Source organism: Antechinus flavipes, chromosome 2 (genome assembly GCF_016432865.1).
Source record: "Antechinus flavipes isolate AdamAnt ecotype Samford, QLD, Australia chromosome 2, AdamAnt_v2, whole genome shotgun sequence".
In the NCBI taxonomy this organism is placed as follows: Eukaryota; Metazoa; Chordata; class Mammalia; order Dasyuromorphia; family Dasyuridae; genus Antechinus; species Antechinus flavipes.
The window spans coordinates 646,484,365-646,502,304 of NC_067399.1; the positions used below are offsets into that span (position 1 = coordinate 646,484,365).

The following is a 17,940-nucleotide window of genomic DNA, read 5'->3' on the forward strand; positions in this document are numbered from 1 at the left end:
TATAGTTCTTTTTATTATTATTTTTATTTTGATTATTTAAAATTCTGCCCAGTTTCATTTAAACCATTTAAAAATTGTTTTTAAAACTTTTGAATTTCAAAATTTTCCCCTTGTCTTCAGCCCCAGCCTTCATTAAGAAATTTCATGTGAAGTTCGATAAAACATTTTCATAAAAGTCATGTTTTGAAAGAAAACATAGATTTACCACCCTAAAAAATAAAGGAGATAAGAGAGAGAGAGAGAGAGAGAGAGAGAGAAGGAATAAGAAAAAAAGGAAGAGAGGAAGGGATGTAGGGATAAAAGGAGGAAAGGAGAAAAGGAAGGAAGAAGAGAGAGAAGAAGGAATGGAGAGAGGTTTGGAGATAGAGAGAGGGACACACAGAGAGAATACTTCAATCTGTATCGACACAGTTACTTCCTTCTTTGGGTATGGATAGGGTTTTTATCATAAGTCCTTCAGAGAAGTTGTGAATTGTACAACTGAGAATAGCCAAGTCATCTATAGTTGATTATCCCAGAGCATTGCTATTATTTTGTATACAACACATTTCTCCTGAGTTCATGGAGGACCCCAGGTTTTTGGATTACATAGTTCTTGCTCTGAAGGAATAGAGAATCTTGCATAGGGATGACATATATGCTCCACAGAACTTTTTAACTAAACCTTTCATTTGCTGCTCTTCTTAGTTTCAACTCCACAAAAATCATGCCTCACTCAGGAATGGGTGAAATCAGAAAATAGAAACTAATGTTGATAAGTGTCCTACATTCAATCTCAAAAAAGTCTTTTACCATTATGGGCAGATGATCCACTAAATCCTACTCTAACATCCTTTAGTGATGTGAAAGTAATCCTTTGATCTCATAGACTATTGAACAGAACTAAAGCCCTAAAGATTCTGATAGGCAGAAAAGACTGAGTGTGGTTCCAGAACCAGAATCACTTTGATACTCATGGACCAACTCAGCTAAGCAGAGAAGATCATCAGTGGTAAGTTGGGTACATGGAAATAAATTCTTTGACTTTGACGACCCATAAGAAGAAAGGCATCAAAATGAATTTCAGTTGCACATGGACTTCTTTTGTTTTACTAGTAATGGTGTGGGTGGTCATGGAAAATAGAGGAAAGGATGGCAAGAGTCATATAGATCATCTATAAATATTAAACTTTTGTTAAATCCTCAATATGAAATTTTGGTTCGATTGTTGTACTGCTGGAACAATAGTGATTTATTGATATTAATATTCTTTAAATAAACAAAACAAAAAGATGAAGTTGTAATTGAATAACATGATGACCTATAGTATTCTTTAGAGAGCAAAACAAGAAATAGGCAGCATTTAGTTCAGTGTTTCCAGAGTCAATAAAAAGCTAATTTACTGGACACTTGATCATCTTATTACACAATGCTAACAATAATGACAAAAAGCAGCACCATATAAATAACTGCAGTTACTTTCTGTTGTGGTTAAAGAATAGATAGAGGAATTCATAAAGCAGCTAACAAGGCTGTTTAGACCATGAAAACACATACTTTTATACTTGGTGACGTTAATGATTGGTAACAACCAATGATTAGGTTGGAACAGAGGGAGAAAATAAAGGAAAATAAAGTTAGGTCTTCTTCATGCCAATATATTATAAATCTTTTATTTTAATTATTTAAAATTCTGCCCAGTTTCATTTAAACCATTTAAAAATTGTTTTTAAAACTTTTGAATTTCAAAATTTTCCCCTTGTCTTCAGCCCCAGCCTTCATTAAGAAATTTCATGTGAAGTTCGATAAAACATTTTCATAAAAGTCATGTTTTGAAAGAAAACATAGATTTACCACCCTAAAAAATAAAGGAGATAAGAGAGAGAGAGAGAGAGAGAGAGAGAGAGAGAGAGAGAGAGAAGAAGGAATAAGAAAAAAAGGAAGAGAGGAAGGGATGTAGGGATAAAAGGAGGAAAGGAGAAAAGGAAGGAAGAAGAGAGAGAAGAAGGAATGGAGAGAGGTTTGGAGATAGAGAGAGGGACACACAGAGAGAATACTTCAATCTGTATCGACACAGTTACTTCCTTCTTTGGGTATGGATAGGGTTTTTATCATAAGTCCTTCAGAGAAGTTGTGAATTGTACAACTGAGAATAGCCAAGTCATCTATAGTTGATTATCCCAGAGCATTGCTATTATTTTGTATACAACACATTTCTCCTGAGTTCATGGAGGACCCCAGGTTTTTGGATTACATAGTTCTTGCTCTGAAGGAATAGAGAATCTTGCATAGGGATGACATATATGCTCCACAGAACTTTTTAACTAAACCTTTCATTTGCTGCTCTTCTTAGTTTCAACTCCACAAAAATCATGCCTCACTCAGGAATGGGTGAAATCAGAAAATAGAAACTAATGTTGATAAGTGTCCTACATTCAATCTCAAAAAAGTCTTTTACCATTATGGGCAGATGATCCACTAAATCCTACTCTAACATCCTTTAGTGATGTGAAAGTAATCCTTTGATCTCATAGACTATTGAACAGAACTAAAGCCCTAAAGATTCTGATAGGCAGAAAAGACTGAGTGTGGTTCCAGAACCAGAATCACTTTGATACTCATGGACCAACTCAGCTAAGCAGAGAAGATCATCAGTGGTAAGTTGGGTACATGGAAATAAATTCTTTGACTTTGACGACCCATAAGAAGAAAGGCATCAAAATGAATTTCAGTTGCACATGGACTTCTTTTGTTTTACTAGTAATGGTGTGGGTGGTCATGGAAAATAGAGGAAAGGATGGCAAGAGTCATATAGATCATCTATAAATATTAAACTTTTGTTAAATCCTCAATATGAAATTTTGGTTCGATTGTTGTACTGCTGGAACAATAGTGATTTATTGATATTAATATTCTTTAAATAAACAAAACAAAAAGATGAAGTTGTAATTGAATAACATGATGACCTATAGTATTCTTTAGAGAGCAAAACAAGAAATAGGCAGCATTTAGTTCAGTGTTTCCAGAGTCAATAAAAAGCTAATTTACTGGACACTTGATCATCTTATTACACAATGCTAACAATAATGACAAAAAGCAGCACCATATAAATAACTGCAGTTACTTTCTGTTGTGGTTAAAGAATAGATAGAGGAATTCATAAAGCAGCTAACAAGGCTGTTTAGACCATGAAAACACATACTTTTATACTTGGTGACGTTAATGATTGGTAACAACCAATGATTAGGTTGGAACAGAGGGAGAAAATAAAGGAAAATAAAGTTAGGTCTTCTTCATGCCAATATATTATAAATCTTTTATTTTAAAAAAAAGTGCAAGTAGGCATTGGATTTAATGATTACCAAACTATATAAAATGTATATTACTACATTGTATTAGGAAATGCTCAACTGCCAAAATTGGAAATAGAATAAGCTATATGTGTTCAATGAAGCACTTAAAATCATTTCAGTAAAAGTCAACATCACTTGGAAATTTAATGAGAAATAGATAGTTTATAAAGTTTTATATATTATAGGAAGGATGATAAAAACTATTTCCTAAAAACAGGAAATAACAGAGGCAGTGTTATTAACTTTGATTATATCTATTTCATGTAGGTTTAACTGGGGTAACCTAGATTTGCCAATGTAAGCCCAAAGAGCCCAGCACCAGATTAGCCTAAACATGATATTTTTTTCCAAAGAAAGACAGAGGAAAATAGAAGTATTTCTATATTCTGTAGCAGTAATACAATATAGAGGAGAATAAGGAAGGCATGCAAAAAGTCATAGAAACAGTTGTGATACAAAATAAAGTAAGTAGAACTATAAAAATAGTACTGATACTGACTACAGATATTTTAATGGGAATAATAATAATATCCAGCAATTATATAGTGCTTTTTATGTGTGCTCAGCACATTATAAACTTTCTCTCATATGATCTTCATATCAACTCTGGGAAAGTGCTACAATTATTTGACTCCTTTCACAGTTGAGAAACTAAGGAAAATTGATTAGATGATGTGACCAAGGTCACACAGCTAATACTTTTCAAATGTAAAATTTGAACTCCAGTCTTTCTTACTCCAGGCCCAAGACTTGATTCACTGATTCACTTAGCTGAGTGGGGAGATCACAGGGAAGAATAACACCAGAAATCATTTGCTCATTTACAAATTGAGTATAAGTAAGATTCCTTTATAAGTGAAAATACAGCAAAATATCTCTTTAGCAACCTGATTATTCATGACAAAAGACTGACATGTCCAGGAGAAATGTGCTCTCTAATGGTTTTGGAGACTTTCCATTTGAATGGAAGCCAAGGATTCTATACTGAATGCAAATGGAAATAATTCATTATAAATGGTGACATATTCTAGATAGTTCTATTTGGTAATAACATTCCATTAATTAAATCAAACCTAGAACACTAGAAAGCCACTTCTGTATGATATGATTCTTCAAGATATCAATCTAATAATTCATGAAAAAAAATAGTAAATGGATCATAAATATTTATTGTCCAGATAAAGACACATGATTGAAAATAAACTTCATTGACTTAACAATTTAGTTCAAATAACTTGGAGAAGACCTGCAAATAGGCAATGATGTAGGTACAAAATTGAATATTCTGTAAGTTAATGAATAAGCATTTATTAAGCATCATTATATACTAACCACTGCCATAAGTGCTGAGATTTTTTTAAAAAAGCAAAAGCCAGTCCCTTCTTTCAAGGGCCTCATAGTATAATAAAGCATAAGGGGACAACATGAAAACAACATTGTGAAATGCAAGATATACATATGTATACATCTACATATACATATGATACCTTATTCCATTCCCACAAGGTTTTGATTTATTCACTGGATTTGTTTATTTTGAAAACTTTTCATTTCACATAATCTGATGATTGCATCTTTAGAATTATCTACTTCTCATCTATCATCATCATCATCATCATTATCGATGTCTGCTAGGAAAGCACCTATGGTTTATTGCTTTTAAATAAATGAGAATCTTGCAGTTCTATCCAGAATGACCCAAGAAAATAAAGATTACAAATTTTAAAAATGGATGTTAATTGGGAAGAACCCAGGGTTCAGGGCCTCTATCACTGCACGGGATTTGTTTTGCAACTGCAAGCACTGCTGAATAAATCTATTGTCTGGATAAAAAAAACAAAACAAAACCCCCCAAACCATACATATGATAAGTTGGAGATAATAAATAGAATTAAGGTGGGGGAATTAAGAGAAAGGCTTCTCATAGAATATAGGATTTTAGGTAGATCTTCAAGGAAAGCTGTGATAGCGTGATGAGGAAAGACTATTCTATGTGTGGGACTAGTCTGGGGAAGCAAACCTATGGTCCCTTTTACTGAGGTAAATGATTTAAAATTAATAAAATAAAATGTGTATAATTATAAAACAAACCAATTACATTGAACCATGGTTATATATATATATATATATGTATATATATATATATATATATATATATATATATAAAAGCTGAATCTGCTAAAATTAAGGGTCAAGGAAGCCCAGATTAAAAGCCCCTAACCTGGAGGAAGGCCTTCAACATATGTATCCATATCATGGATAAATAGGAGAATATGGATAAAATTTACAGAGACTGAGAAGACATTTCTAGGTTTCATTCTACAACACTGAAACATCTACATCAGTGCGAACATAGTTACACTGATATATTGAAGAAACATTAAGATCATTGTGCTTGTGATTTATTTTATTTTTTTAAGAAAGGAGGGAAGATTTGAGATTTCGTTGGTATAGGAACTCCTCTTAAGGAAACTGCCTTTACTAATGTATGTAAATATTCTCCTTGGGATAATGTATGTGTTTGCACAATTATTTCAGAACCACAACCTTGGGAAAATCGAAGTTGTCAAGGAGTGAAAGTTTTAAAGAAGAAATGGCATATCGGACTTAATTTTTCAATAGCACAGAAAACTAATTCTTTAAGACTATAAATTCTCTCTGACCTAGAGCAAAGGTAGATAGCATAAATAAACATATTGTAGCTGATTAATGAAGAAAGAACGTGCATAAGATTTAACTTAATAAAACATTTCTGGGTTGCAATCTATACTATTGAGGGAAATACCCCTATCACTGAGAACATAGTATTATTGGTATATTGAAGAAGCATTATGATTATTGTGTTTGTGATTTATTTTATTTATAAGGGAGTAGGAGAAAACTTGGGATTTTATTTGTATAAGAACTCTTAATAAGATGGTTGGTTGCAATGTAAATTGGTATTTTTTCTGCAATTTATAGTTTTAAACTGCTTCCTGGGATACTGAGAGATTAAATTACTTGCCTAAGGCCACATGGCTGTAAATAGCAGAGGTGGGATTTGAATTCAAATCTCCTAGAATAGCTCTCTATTCCTTAAATCAGAGTTAATTAGGTAACATTAAAAGAAGAAAGATATCCTGAATGGGAAAGGTGACTATATCCTCTGTTCTTGTGTGATGCTTTTGGATAATTTCCATGTTCAGTTCTGAGTGCCACGATTAAGGATGACATTCCAAAATTGGCACATATTGACAGATTAGCGAAGTTGATAAGGAGGCTCAAATACTAAACTGTGCAAAGATTAAATTAAGGAAATAAGGATTTTTAATCTCAAAGAACAGATTTAACAGAAATATGATAACCATTTATTTGGAGGGCTATTATATGTAAAAGGGATTAGATTTATTTTTCCGTGCCACAAAAAAACAGAACCCATCAGCATTGGATCAGAGGTTGAAAGAGTCAGTTTTCAACTGAATAAAGAGAAATAAATCTTAACAATTAGATCTATCTAAAAGTAAAATGAGGAATCCCCCCAGGAAGTACTGAGTATCCCTTTCATTTGTATATCTTGAGGTGAATTTCAGATTATTTTGTTCCACCCTAATTTTGAAGATGAGGACTTTCATTTATTTTTCCAACAATACACAGATTTTAAGTATCAGATCTAGGATATGAATCCAATTTTTCTTTTTACTCCAAATCTAAGGGTAATGTCTGTTTAACAAAGGGCTTTCAAATTTATTATGTGTCATAGACCACTGACAATCTGGTGAAATCTACTAATTAATTCTCAGAATAATATATTTTTAAAATTCATAATTGGATAGAAATGCCAAGTTACAATTAGAGAGTTATAGGAGTAATATGATTTTTTTTCCTTTCCAAGTTCATGGATCTTTAAAAAATTATCAATTAACTCATGAAAGTTCATAGATTCTAAGTTAAGAATCCCTGCTCTAGAACATCCTTTTTACTATGAGTATAATGAGTATAAGGTTAAAAATAGATTGCTCTACATAGTCTCTGAGACAAAGCACTCCCAACTGTGATGTTTGGTGATTAATTTATTTCAAAGTTCTAAGTACTGAATTGCCTTGATTGCCTGGCAAAGACTTCATTTATACTAGTCTAAAATAAGTGGTAGGGTTAACAGAGCTGGATTTCCCATAGTTTATCAATCATCTTCTTTTCCTCCTGGTCCCTCACTTAAAACAATTATAAGGAATAGCAACACAGCCTCAAAGCAGACACTAGAATAGAACAAGCATGCAAAGTTATGTTGTATTATTTAAATACACTAGTATTTAAAATAAATGTAAAATAAAATCAATATTAATGTTTATATTTAACATTTGTCAGTGTAATTGACACACTTGCTAATGCTAACCTCATTTTCTCTCATGCTAGTACATGGGAGAACAAAAATTTTCAAAGTGAAGCTTATTTTTGAAATGAACATATTTTTGGAGATAGCCTAGAGATACAGAGACTTAAGTATAACTATGAATATATATATATATATAATATTTATATAATATACACATACTATATATACACATACACACATATATATACATATATGTGTATATTCATATGTGTGTATAGGTATGTAATTTATATATATATATATATATATACCTGCATGTGTGTGTGTTTGTATATAAAAACATATACATCCATGCAGATTTATGTATATATGTATGTTTATATGTACAAACATATACATATATGTTTGTACATATAAACATACATATATATATGCATGCAGATTTGTGTTTTTCCTTTATATATATATGCAAGCACATATATACATGCGGATTTATGTTTATATATACATAAGCATATACATACACACATATATACAATCATATACATATATATGAATATACATATATACATACGTATATATGTATGGGCATACACATACACAAGCATATTCGTACATGCAGACATACATATAGAGCTGGTATTTGGTTTTGTCTACAATTTTAGTCTTTTAAATTGTCTGACTTGGTCTTTAAGGCAACATTATCTTGACTCTGGATCTAGTGCTCCAGCCCACATTTCACCACTATTTTTTATTACATCAAGAAAAAAAACTTTTTGAGAACTTTATTTCTAATCCTCAATCATATTAGAATAAGCTATAGGATGTCAATACTAGAAGACTTTATAATGGACATTACACTTGATGGAGTTCAACCACAAGATTCAGTCCCTTTACCTTGCAGAGAGACGTGGAGAGGTCCTTCTTGTCTAGCTGTAACAAATTCCCAATAAAGGGGAGAGGAGGTGGCCCAGGAGGTAGCTTCCTTCCTTTGGGGTCTTTTCTCCACAGAGAAAAAAAGACCAAGAAAGAAATACAGACAATGAGGGTAAGAGTGGTAAATCCCCAGGACTCCATCGTAGCAATCTGGCCACAGCTAAAAGAGCCACTTCAAAAACTCAAGCTTAAAATACCAGATCAGTTTGTTTTGTTTTTTAAAATGGGAGTGGAGTTAAATAAGGGTCTCTAGTCCTATCAAGAAACAGTATACATTTTTCAGAACTCAAATTGCAGCGAGAAATAGAACTTATTGAGCAATATCCAGTTTCAGCAGTCTGGCAACCATCCCTGCAATCTCCTGCATTTCCCTGAATGCTACTTATATGGAGCAGGATAGAGAATTCAAAAGATTCATCAGAATTTCATTTGTCTTATTTGATTCTTATGCTTCACATTTCTTCTACACTTTTTCTTTGGTTGAGGTTGTCTGTTCTTGATGGCATCTAGCCTGAATTATATTTAGCTGCAAGAAAAGTAGATGTTGCCAATCAGAGTGCAATATGAAAGGGTAAAATACAAATTTTCCCCAGCAAGTAAGAGTACAATCCTGTAACCCTGGAGGGATTCTTTGTAAAGCTTCAAATAGAATGGCCTCATTATTGGTTTGATAAATTTTATTGCAAAGCATTATTCTGACCAGGACCAAATTCACAAAGTAGATTTGCAAGTTTCAAAATATACCCAGGACCAATAGATTATGACCTTAAGTTTTTAATTCAAGTAAAAAGGAGCAAGTATTATTCAGAATAGAACCTTGGCTAAAAGACTTTGAGTAACAAAGAATAGCAAATAACTTCAATTAATTGTGTTTAGTGTTTTATAGGGCTTAATTTTTCAGTTATGTAATTTCAGTCTTTCAGCCCTGAGACTATTAAATAATTTCCTAGGCTATAAAGGTTGAAGATATGCCAGTAATCATAGAATAATAGGATTATAAGATTATGGATTTAGTTCTGAAAGTGATCCTAGATGTGATCTAATTTAATCTTAGACCAAAAGAAGAAAGTGTCTGATCCTATGTAACACTGTCAGTGAGTGAAAACCTAATACTCCAACCTGAATCTTTTTCTTCCAAATTTGGGGGTTCTTTCTATTACCCAATAATCTGTTAGTAGAAGACAAAGTGAGGAATGCCATAATATACTCCTCAACATTTATTTGGAATTGGGTTTCTTGAGGCTGCTAGATGGCATAGTGGAGAGAGCACCACTCCTGAAGTCAGGAGGACTCGAATTCAAATCTGGCCTCAGACACTTAACACCTCCTAGCTGTGTGACTCTGGACAAATCACTTAACCCCAATTGCAATAAGCAAAAAAAGAAATTGGATTTCTAAATAAAGGAATAGATTCTAGAGTGGTGAATGACCAAAGGTAGGTAAGTGACTGGCAGCAGAAAATTGGTCTAAAGGAAACAATTGAGAGAATTGTGGAAATTTTGTGAGCCACACCAGCTCTATCTTGTTAAATGATTCTGGAGTTAGCTCTGCTTCTTTTCTATTCTATTATACATCAGCTCTACTTTCTGTCTCATGGGAAAACTTTGCTTACTTATATAGGAATTATAAGAAAACTTTATTTCATTGTTTAAACCTCACTGTCATGACTGGGAAGCTGGATTATCTCTATCTGTTGCTTAGAGACATTTAACTAAGGATATAAATAGAACACAGTGCAGAATAAGCTATGCCTCAGCAAGCCAACAGAAGGTAGTGAATACATCTTCATCTGAGGATGGGGCATCCAGTCAAAGTGCAGAATGATATATGCCTTAACAAACCAGCAGAAGGTAATGATGTGGGCATCTAGAACTCAGCCCACAGATAGAAGAAAGGATCAGACAAATGGACAGAATGAAATTACAAGTGACCTTTTGCTGGCATTGAGAGCAAGAATCTGTTACATTGGCAATAGAGGATTAAGAACCACACTTCTACATACACCTATTGAGGAGAAGCACTAGTATACTAATGATCATGGCTGCAAATGAACAGGGATTGTGGTCAATTTTAAGGAGGAAAAGTGCTTATGGTCACTCACAAACCAGAGCATAGACCAGGAAAGTAGTAAACACATCTCTCCTTATGTCATACCACCTTAAAATAATGATCAACTTTGAGACCCTCCAGAATTAGTTCTGAAAACAGCAGCATAAACCCCTGAAATTTGGGACAATGCTTCTTCCAAACTGGGAGCATTGTGGATTAACACAAAATTAAATGTCCAAAAAATAGCCTTAGAAAATGAGGAAATTATCACCACAATAAAATAATCTGACCATAGAAAGTTACTACATGATAGGAAAGATCAAGGCACAAATTCAGATGATAGTGGAATCTAAAGAGCTGTTTCTGTAGACACAAAGAAAAATAAGAGTTGGTATCTGACTTAAAAAAAATTCCTGGAAGAACTCTAAAAGAATTATAGACATGAAATGGGAGAGGCAGAAGTAAAATTTGGAAAAGAAATTAGTGATACAAGAAAATCATAAAAAAAATCAACAACTTGGTAAAGGAAGCCCCCCAAATATGGAAGAATATAATACTTTAAAAATAGGCCAAATGGTAAAGGAGGTACAAAAATGCACTAAAGAGAAAATAGCTTAAAAAGCAGAATTGAACAAATTTTAAAAAATAAAAAATTTCACTGGAAAAAGAGCTCTTTAAGTAGTAGAATTGGTCAAATGAAAAGAAGGTAAAAAAACTCACTGAAGAAAATTATTTACAAATTATAATTAGATAAATATAAACTTGTTGGAATCCTAACAAACTGCTAACTCATTAGAGTTGATAGATTGTTGATTTAATCTTACAAGAAGATGTTTTGGGCAGAACCTGAAACAAGGTACTAAGTAGAACTAATTAGTACAATGCTTGTGTTTGCACCTTTACTCATTGGAGTTCACAAGTATGCCAGTTTCACTAAGTAAACTTTGTAACTTTGTGAGTTCACACTTCCCTTGAAGCTCTTTGGGCCAGAGAGCACTATGGGAGAAAATCCATAATCCCTCTCTCTCTATCCCACAATTCATCCCTCTTGTATAAAAGAAACAGACAGAGGCTCTCAGTGAGATTTCAGCGGAATTACATCAGAAGCCCTCTCTCCGAGGCAAGGCAGAATATATTCCACTTGGCTGGTTGGTCGCAGAAGAGAGTTCAGCTGGATTGGAGAGGAGCACTCTGTTGCAGACACAGAGCACTTTGAGAGATTTCACCGGAATGACATGAAGAATGGAGCTGGCTGGAGGCTGAAGAAAGCAGAGGCAGAGGCTGAAGGACAAAACCTTTGGATTTGGTGACATTTGGAGGGAGCTCTTGGAATCAAGCAGAGAGATAGACCTCTAAGCTAACCGGGCTATATTGGAGATAATAAAAGATCTGAACTTTTATCACCTGGCTGTGTTTTGAGAAGAAAAAGCTCACCACATAAACTAAAATAAAAAGAATGAAAATATAGTAGAAAAATTTGAAATATTTCATTGAAAAAAATGATTGACTTGAAAAATAAATACAGCATAAATAATATAAGAATTAGCAGATGTCCTAAAAGCCCTAATTAAAAAAAAAAGGCCCTAGAAATTATCAGCAAAATCTACCTTAATATCCCAGGACCAAAGAGTAAAGTAGAAATGGGAATAATCTAATTTTCTCCTATTAAAAATATCCCAAATGAAAATTCTCAGCAATATTATAAGCAAATTCCAGAATTTTCCAGTCAAGGAAAAAATATTAAAAGCATCCAGGAAAACAAAACAAAACAAAACAAAAACAATTCAAAAATGATGGAGTCACAATTACTATAATCAAGACTTAGTAGCTTCTACTTTAAAACATAGTAAGGTTTTGAATGTGATATTCTACGAGGCAAAGTGGCAAGGTTAACATCAAGAGAAACCTATCCCTCCACCAAAAAAAAAATAAACTTTCAGGGAAAAGCCTGCATCAAAGCACATAATAGTTCCTAGAACTGGAATCTGCTGGCTCTCTTGGCTATGCAAATGAATATGGTGGGTCCTGATGTTTGCTTGTTCATTACTGCATTTGGGCTTAGGATCTTCTGCTGGTCTACTGAAGTAGGGCTTGCTGCTCACTGGGAATCTTTCTGTCTTTGACTATATCCTTTTATTCCCTGGGCTAATGCTGTTTTGCTTTATGTCCTTCTTGGTTCTACACCTCTAGGACATGTCTTGTGGTGCTATATTATGGCTGCCCAGATGTGAACAAGAGAGTTATACTAATTCACTGCTTAGTCAGCCATCTTGGCTCCCCAAAGTCTACCCTACAGATTTATTTTAATTAAGTTTATTTAGTATCTTATTTTCTCCAAGTTATATGTAAAACATTTATTTTCATAACTTTGAGTTTCACATGTCCTCCCTCCCTCCTCACTCATTAGAGTTGATAGATTGTTGATTTAATCTTACAAGAAGATGTTTTGGGCAGAACCTGAAACAAGGTACTAAGTAGAACTAATTAGTACAATGCTTGTGTTTGCACCTTTACTCATTGGAGTTCACAAGTATGCCAGTTTCACTAAGTAAACTTTGTAACTTTGTGAGTTCACACTTCCCTTGAAGCTCTTTGGGCCAGAGAGCACTATGGGAGAAAATCCATAATCCCTCTCTCTCTATCCCACAATTCATCCCTCTTGTATAAAAGAAACAGACAGAGGCTCTCAGTGAGATTTCAGCGGAATTACATCAGAAGCCCTCTCTCCGAGGCAAGGCAGAATATATTCCACTTGGCTGGTTGGTCGCAGAAGAGAGTTCAGCTGGATTGGAGAGGAGCACTCTGTTGCAGACACAGAGCACTTTGAGAGATTTCACCGGAATGACATGAAGAATGGAGCTGGCTGGAGGCTGAAGAAAGCAGAGGCAGAGGCTGAAGGACAAAACCTTTGGATTTGGTGACATTTGGAGGGAGCTCTTGGAATCAAGCAGAGAGATAGACCTGTAAGCTAACCGGGCTATATTGGAGATAATAAAAGATCTGAACTTTTATCACCTGGCTGTGTTTTGAGAAGAAAAAGCTCACCACATAAACTAAAATAAAAAGAATGAAAATATAGTAGAAAAATTTGAAATATTTCATTGGAAAAAATGATTGACTTGAAAAATAAATACAGCATAAATAATATAAGAATTAGCGGACGTCCTAAAAGCCCTAATTAAAAAAAAAAAGGCCCTAGAAATTATCAGCAAAATCTACCTTAATATCCCAGGACCAAAGAGTAAAGTAGAAATGGGAATAATCTAATTTTCTCCTATTAAAAATATCCCAAATGAAAATTCTCAGCAATATTATAAGCAAATTCCAGAATTTTCCAGTCAAGGAAAAAATATTAAAAGCATCCAGGAAAACAAAACAAAACAAAAACAAAAACAATTCAAAAATGATGGAGTCACAATTACTATAATCAAGACTTAGTAGCTTCTACTTTAAAACATAGTAAGGTTTTGAATGTGATATTCTACGAGGCAAAGTGGCAAGGTTAACATCAAGAGAAACCTATCCCTCCACCAAAAAAAAAAATAAACTTTCAGGGAAAAGCCTGCATCAAAGCACATAATAGTTCCTAGAACTGGAATCTGCTGGCTCTCTTGGCTATGCAAATGAATATGGTGGGCCCTGATGTTTGCTTGTTCATTACTGCATTTGGGCTTAGGATCTTCTGCTGGTCTACTGAAGTAGGGCTTGCTGCTCACTGGGAATCTTTCTGTCTTTGACTATATCCTTTTATTCCCTGGGCTAATGCTGTTTTGCTTTATGTCCTTCTTGGTTCTACACCTCTAGGACATGTCTTGTGGTGCTATATTATGGCTGCCCAGATGTGAACAAGAGAGTTATACTAATTCACTGCTTAGTCAGCCATCTTGGCTCCCCAAAGTCTACCCTACAGATTTATTTTAATTAAGTTTATTTAGTATCTTATTTTCTCCAAGTTATATGTAAAACATTTATTTTCATAACTTTGAGTTTCACATGTCCTCCCTCCCTCCTCACTATTGAGAAGGTAAGCAATTTGATACAGGTTACATATGTGTAGCTATGTAAAATTTTTCCATAATAATGTTGTAAAAGAAAATAAAATGTCCCCCAAAAGAAAAGAAAACCTTCCAAAAATAAAGAAAGTTAAAAAAATATATACTTCAATCTGTATTCAGACATCATCAGTTCATTTTCTTGGGATGGATAGCATTTTTCTTCATAAGCCCTTCAAGGTTGTCTAGGATTTCTGTATCACTGAGTATACCTAAAACATTCATACTTGATCATCTTAAAATACTCAGAACCTTTCACTTTGCATCAGTTTATGTAAATCTCTCCAGTTTTTTCTAAAAAGTATCTTGTTCTTCATTTCACACTTGTTTTACCTCATAATTACATTCCACAACGTGTTCAGTCATTTCCCAATTGATGGGCACCCCCTCAATTTTCAATTCTTTGTCTTCAGAAAAAAACTGCTACATTTTTGTACATAGAGATCCTTTTTCTTTTTTTTTTTCAGATGACTGCCACTGAAGCAACTCTTTTGAATTGTGATGCTATAGAAGACTTTTAAAAGTCCCTTGATTAAAGAACTAGAAATGGACGGGAATGGCTAAACAAGTTGTGGCAAATGAATATAGTGTAGTAATATTTCACTATAAAAATGATGAATAGGCTGATTTCAGAAAGAAAATTTTTTTAATTAAAGCTTTTTATTTTCAAAATATATACATGGATGATTTTCAGAATTCACCTTTATAAAACCTTGTGTTCTAAAATTTTCCCTCCCTTCCCCTCAATCCCTTCCCTAGAAGATAAGTAATCCAATATATATTAAACATATACAATTCTTCTATACGTATTTCTTCAATTATGCTGTACAAGGAAAATCAGATCAAAAAGGGAAAAAATTGAAAAAAATGCAAGGAAACAACAACAAAAAGAGTGAAAATACTACATTGTGAACCACATTCAGTTCCCACAGTCCTCTCCCTGGGTTTAGATGACTCTCTTCATCACAAGACCATTGGAACTGGCCTGAATCATCTAATTATTGAAGAGAGGCACACCTATCAGAATCAAACATCATATATGTATAATGATCTCTTAGTTCTGCTCATTTCACTTAGCATCAGATTATCAGAAAGAAAATTTAACAAAATCAATATGTTTTGAAATTCAAACTACTGATTCTTCAGTCAGTCAGACCCACCTACTACACAATTAATTCTGTTTATGTTTTCTTGACTTAGGTGCCTTTAAAAAAAAGTTCATTTTGATAGATTTTGTTTTTTTCAAATATATGTCAATTATATGCCCACAACATAGATTTATACATATACACGCACATCTGCATGTTGAATATATATACATATATATGCATGTTTTTATACATAATATGTGCACATATGGATTGTGCATGTGTATACACACACACACACACACACACACACCTCTTCATGTCACAGAAAACCATTTCTAGTAAACAATTTTTTTTCAAAAGGAAAGGTGAAAAAGTTGAGCAAGACCAATCAACATGTTAATTCTATTTGTCAGAATATGTATTATTTCTCACCCATGGTCTCTACTCTGCAAAGAGGACATGGAGGTTTATTTTCTCAGGTCCTCTGCCACCAAGTTGGGTTATTTTTATTCTATAACCTTAAATGGAGATGTTTTAAAATAATAACCAATTTACAAAATACCTATTTATGGAATACTTCAACTCCAAATAAAGGTAATTTTTCAGATAATTTTTTTTAAAACTATCTATCACATTTCAGTATGTGAGTTTCAGAATGACCGCAGTGTCATGACTGCAATGGGTCAATGAGAAAGCTTGACTTTTGCCTCTTTTACACATCATTTTTGTTTGTTTTTTCCCTTTGTTATCATAGAGATAAGTATACAAATGCAACATTCAGGTGCACTTTCTATCTGATTAAATGTTAAGGAAATTGTTGTTACCCCATGGAGTAAAAGAGGTCTATGTTAGAGTCCAATAGGTCAACACTAGAGCTTTTCCAGAACCCTCTGTTTGGATTCCATGAGTGATGGATATTACATTCAAAATTGGATTATAATTTTTTTTTCAGTAGGGGTTTAGAGTGCTAGATTCTCTGTTCAACAAATAACTATCTTGTGATATGATTATTGCAATGAAGTTATATAGTGATAACTTGAAAAATTCCCCAGGTACAAAATAGTAGAAGAAATGAATCTCTTCTGGAAATATCCATTGTCCTCTACTTTCTTATTTTAATCCTTACTACAGCCAATTTTTATACCTTGTTTTTTTCTTAGCTCTCCATAAAGAGAAAAAGTTTGGTGGTAATGTCTAACTTTTCCACAATTTTAGGACTGCAATTAAAATTAACTCAAACTTTCAGGTTTTCAAAGACTTTCTGTGATTGAGAATTATTGAAGAAATTACCTAGTATTTTGCTTTAGTAACTTAGTCAAATCTTAATGCCTTAAATAAGTCTCTCTTTGGATAGTGTAAGTATAAACATTTTTAAATTTTGTGGAGAAATACATGATCAAACAAAAGTAGCAGACAAAAATTGTGGCATACAAAATAGGGAGATATGTGATGGCATATATAGGTAAGTCTATGGGGCAGAGTGATCAAATTATGATTGCAACATTCCAGGAACAATTTAATTTTAATAGGTATATTGATGACTTTAATTGGAATAAGGGTTTTTATATTGTTATGTTTAGAGATAAAATGTAATAAATAAGTTAATATACAGTATAACCAGAAAAAAATAAAACAATAAAAATAAAAAATAAACAGCATTCACCTTTTGAGCTTATCTTGCTATGTGATATGAGATGTTGTTCTATACCTGTTCCTTGTCAAATTGATTTTCAGTTTTCCCATCAATTGTCGTCAAAATTGTTGTCAAATTCTTGTCTCAATGCCTTGGAGTTTTGGGTTTATCAAACAGTAGGTTATTGTGGTCATTTACTACTGCGTGTTGTGTAGCTACTCCATTACATTGATGTGCCACTCTACTTCTCAGCCAGTACCAGGATGTGTTAATGATTACCACTTTGGAATACAGTTAAAGATCTGGTACTTCAAGGTCACCTTCTTAAATTTTTTTTTCAGTGATTCCATTGATAAATATGTTTTTCTTCCAGAAACATTTTATTATTTTTTGTAGCTCTGTAAAATAACTTTTGGCAGTTTGATTGTGTACGGGATAAATAAATTTAGTTAGAATTATCATTTTTATTTCCTTTATTGCATTGGTTGAGCCTACCCATGAGGAATTGATATTTTCCCAATTATTTAGATATGAC

At 33.3% G+C, this 17,940-nt stretch overlaps 1 protein-coding gene across 1 annotated transcript in view; it reads right to left on the reverse strand.

The window, feature by feature from the left end:
* Positions 1 to 8,897, reverse strand: part of LOC127552019 (cytochrome P450 2C44-like) — a 37,913-nt gene extending 29,016 nt beyond the window's left edge. Inside the window, exon 1 of the mRNA XM_051982355.1 lies at positions 8,542 to 8,897. Coding sequence (XP_051838315.1) covers positions 8,542 to 8,721 — 180 coding nt within the window. The 5' untranslated portion in view covers positions 8,722 to 8,897. The remainder of the gene's footprint in view (positions 1 to 8,541) is intronic.
* Positions 8,898 to 17,940: the final 9,043 nt, after the last annotated feature.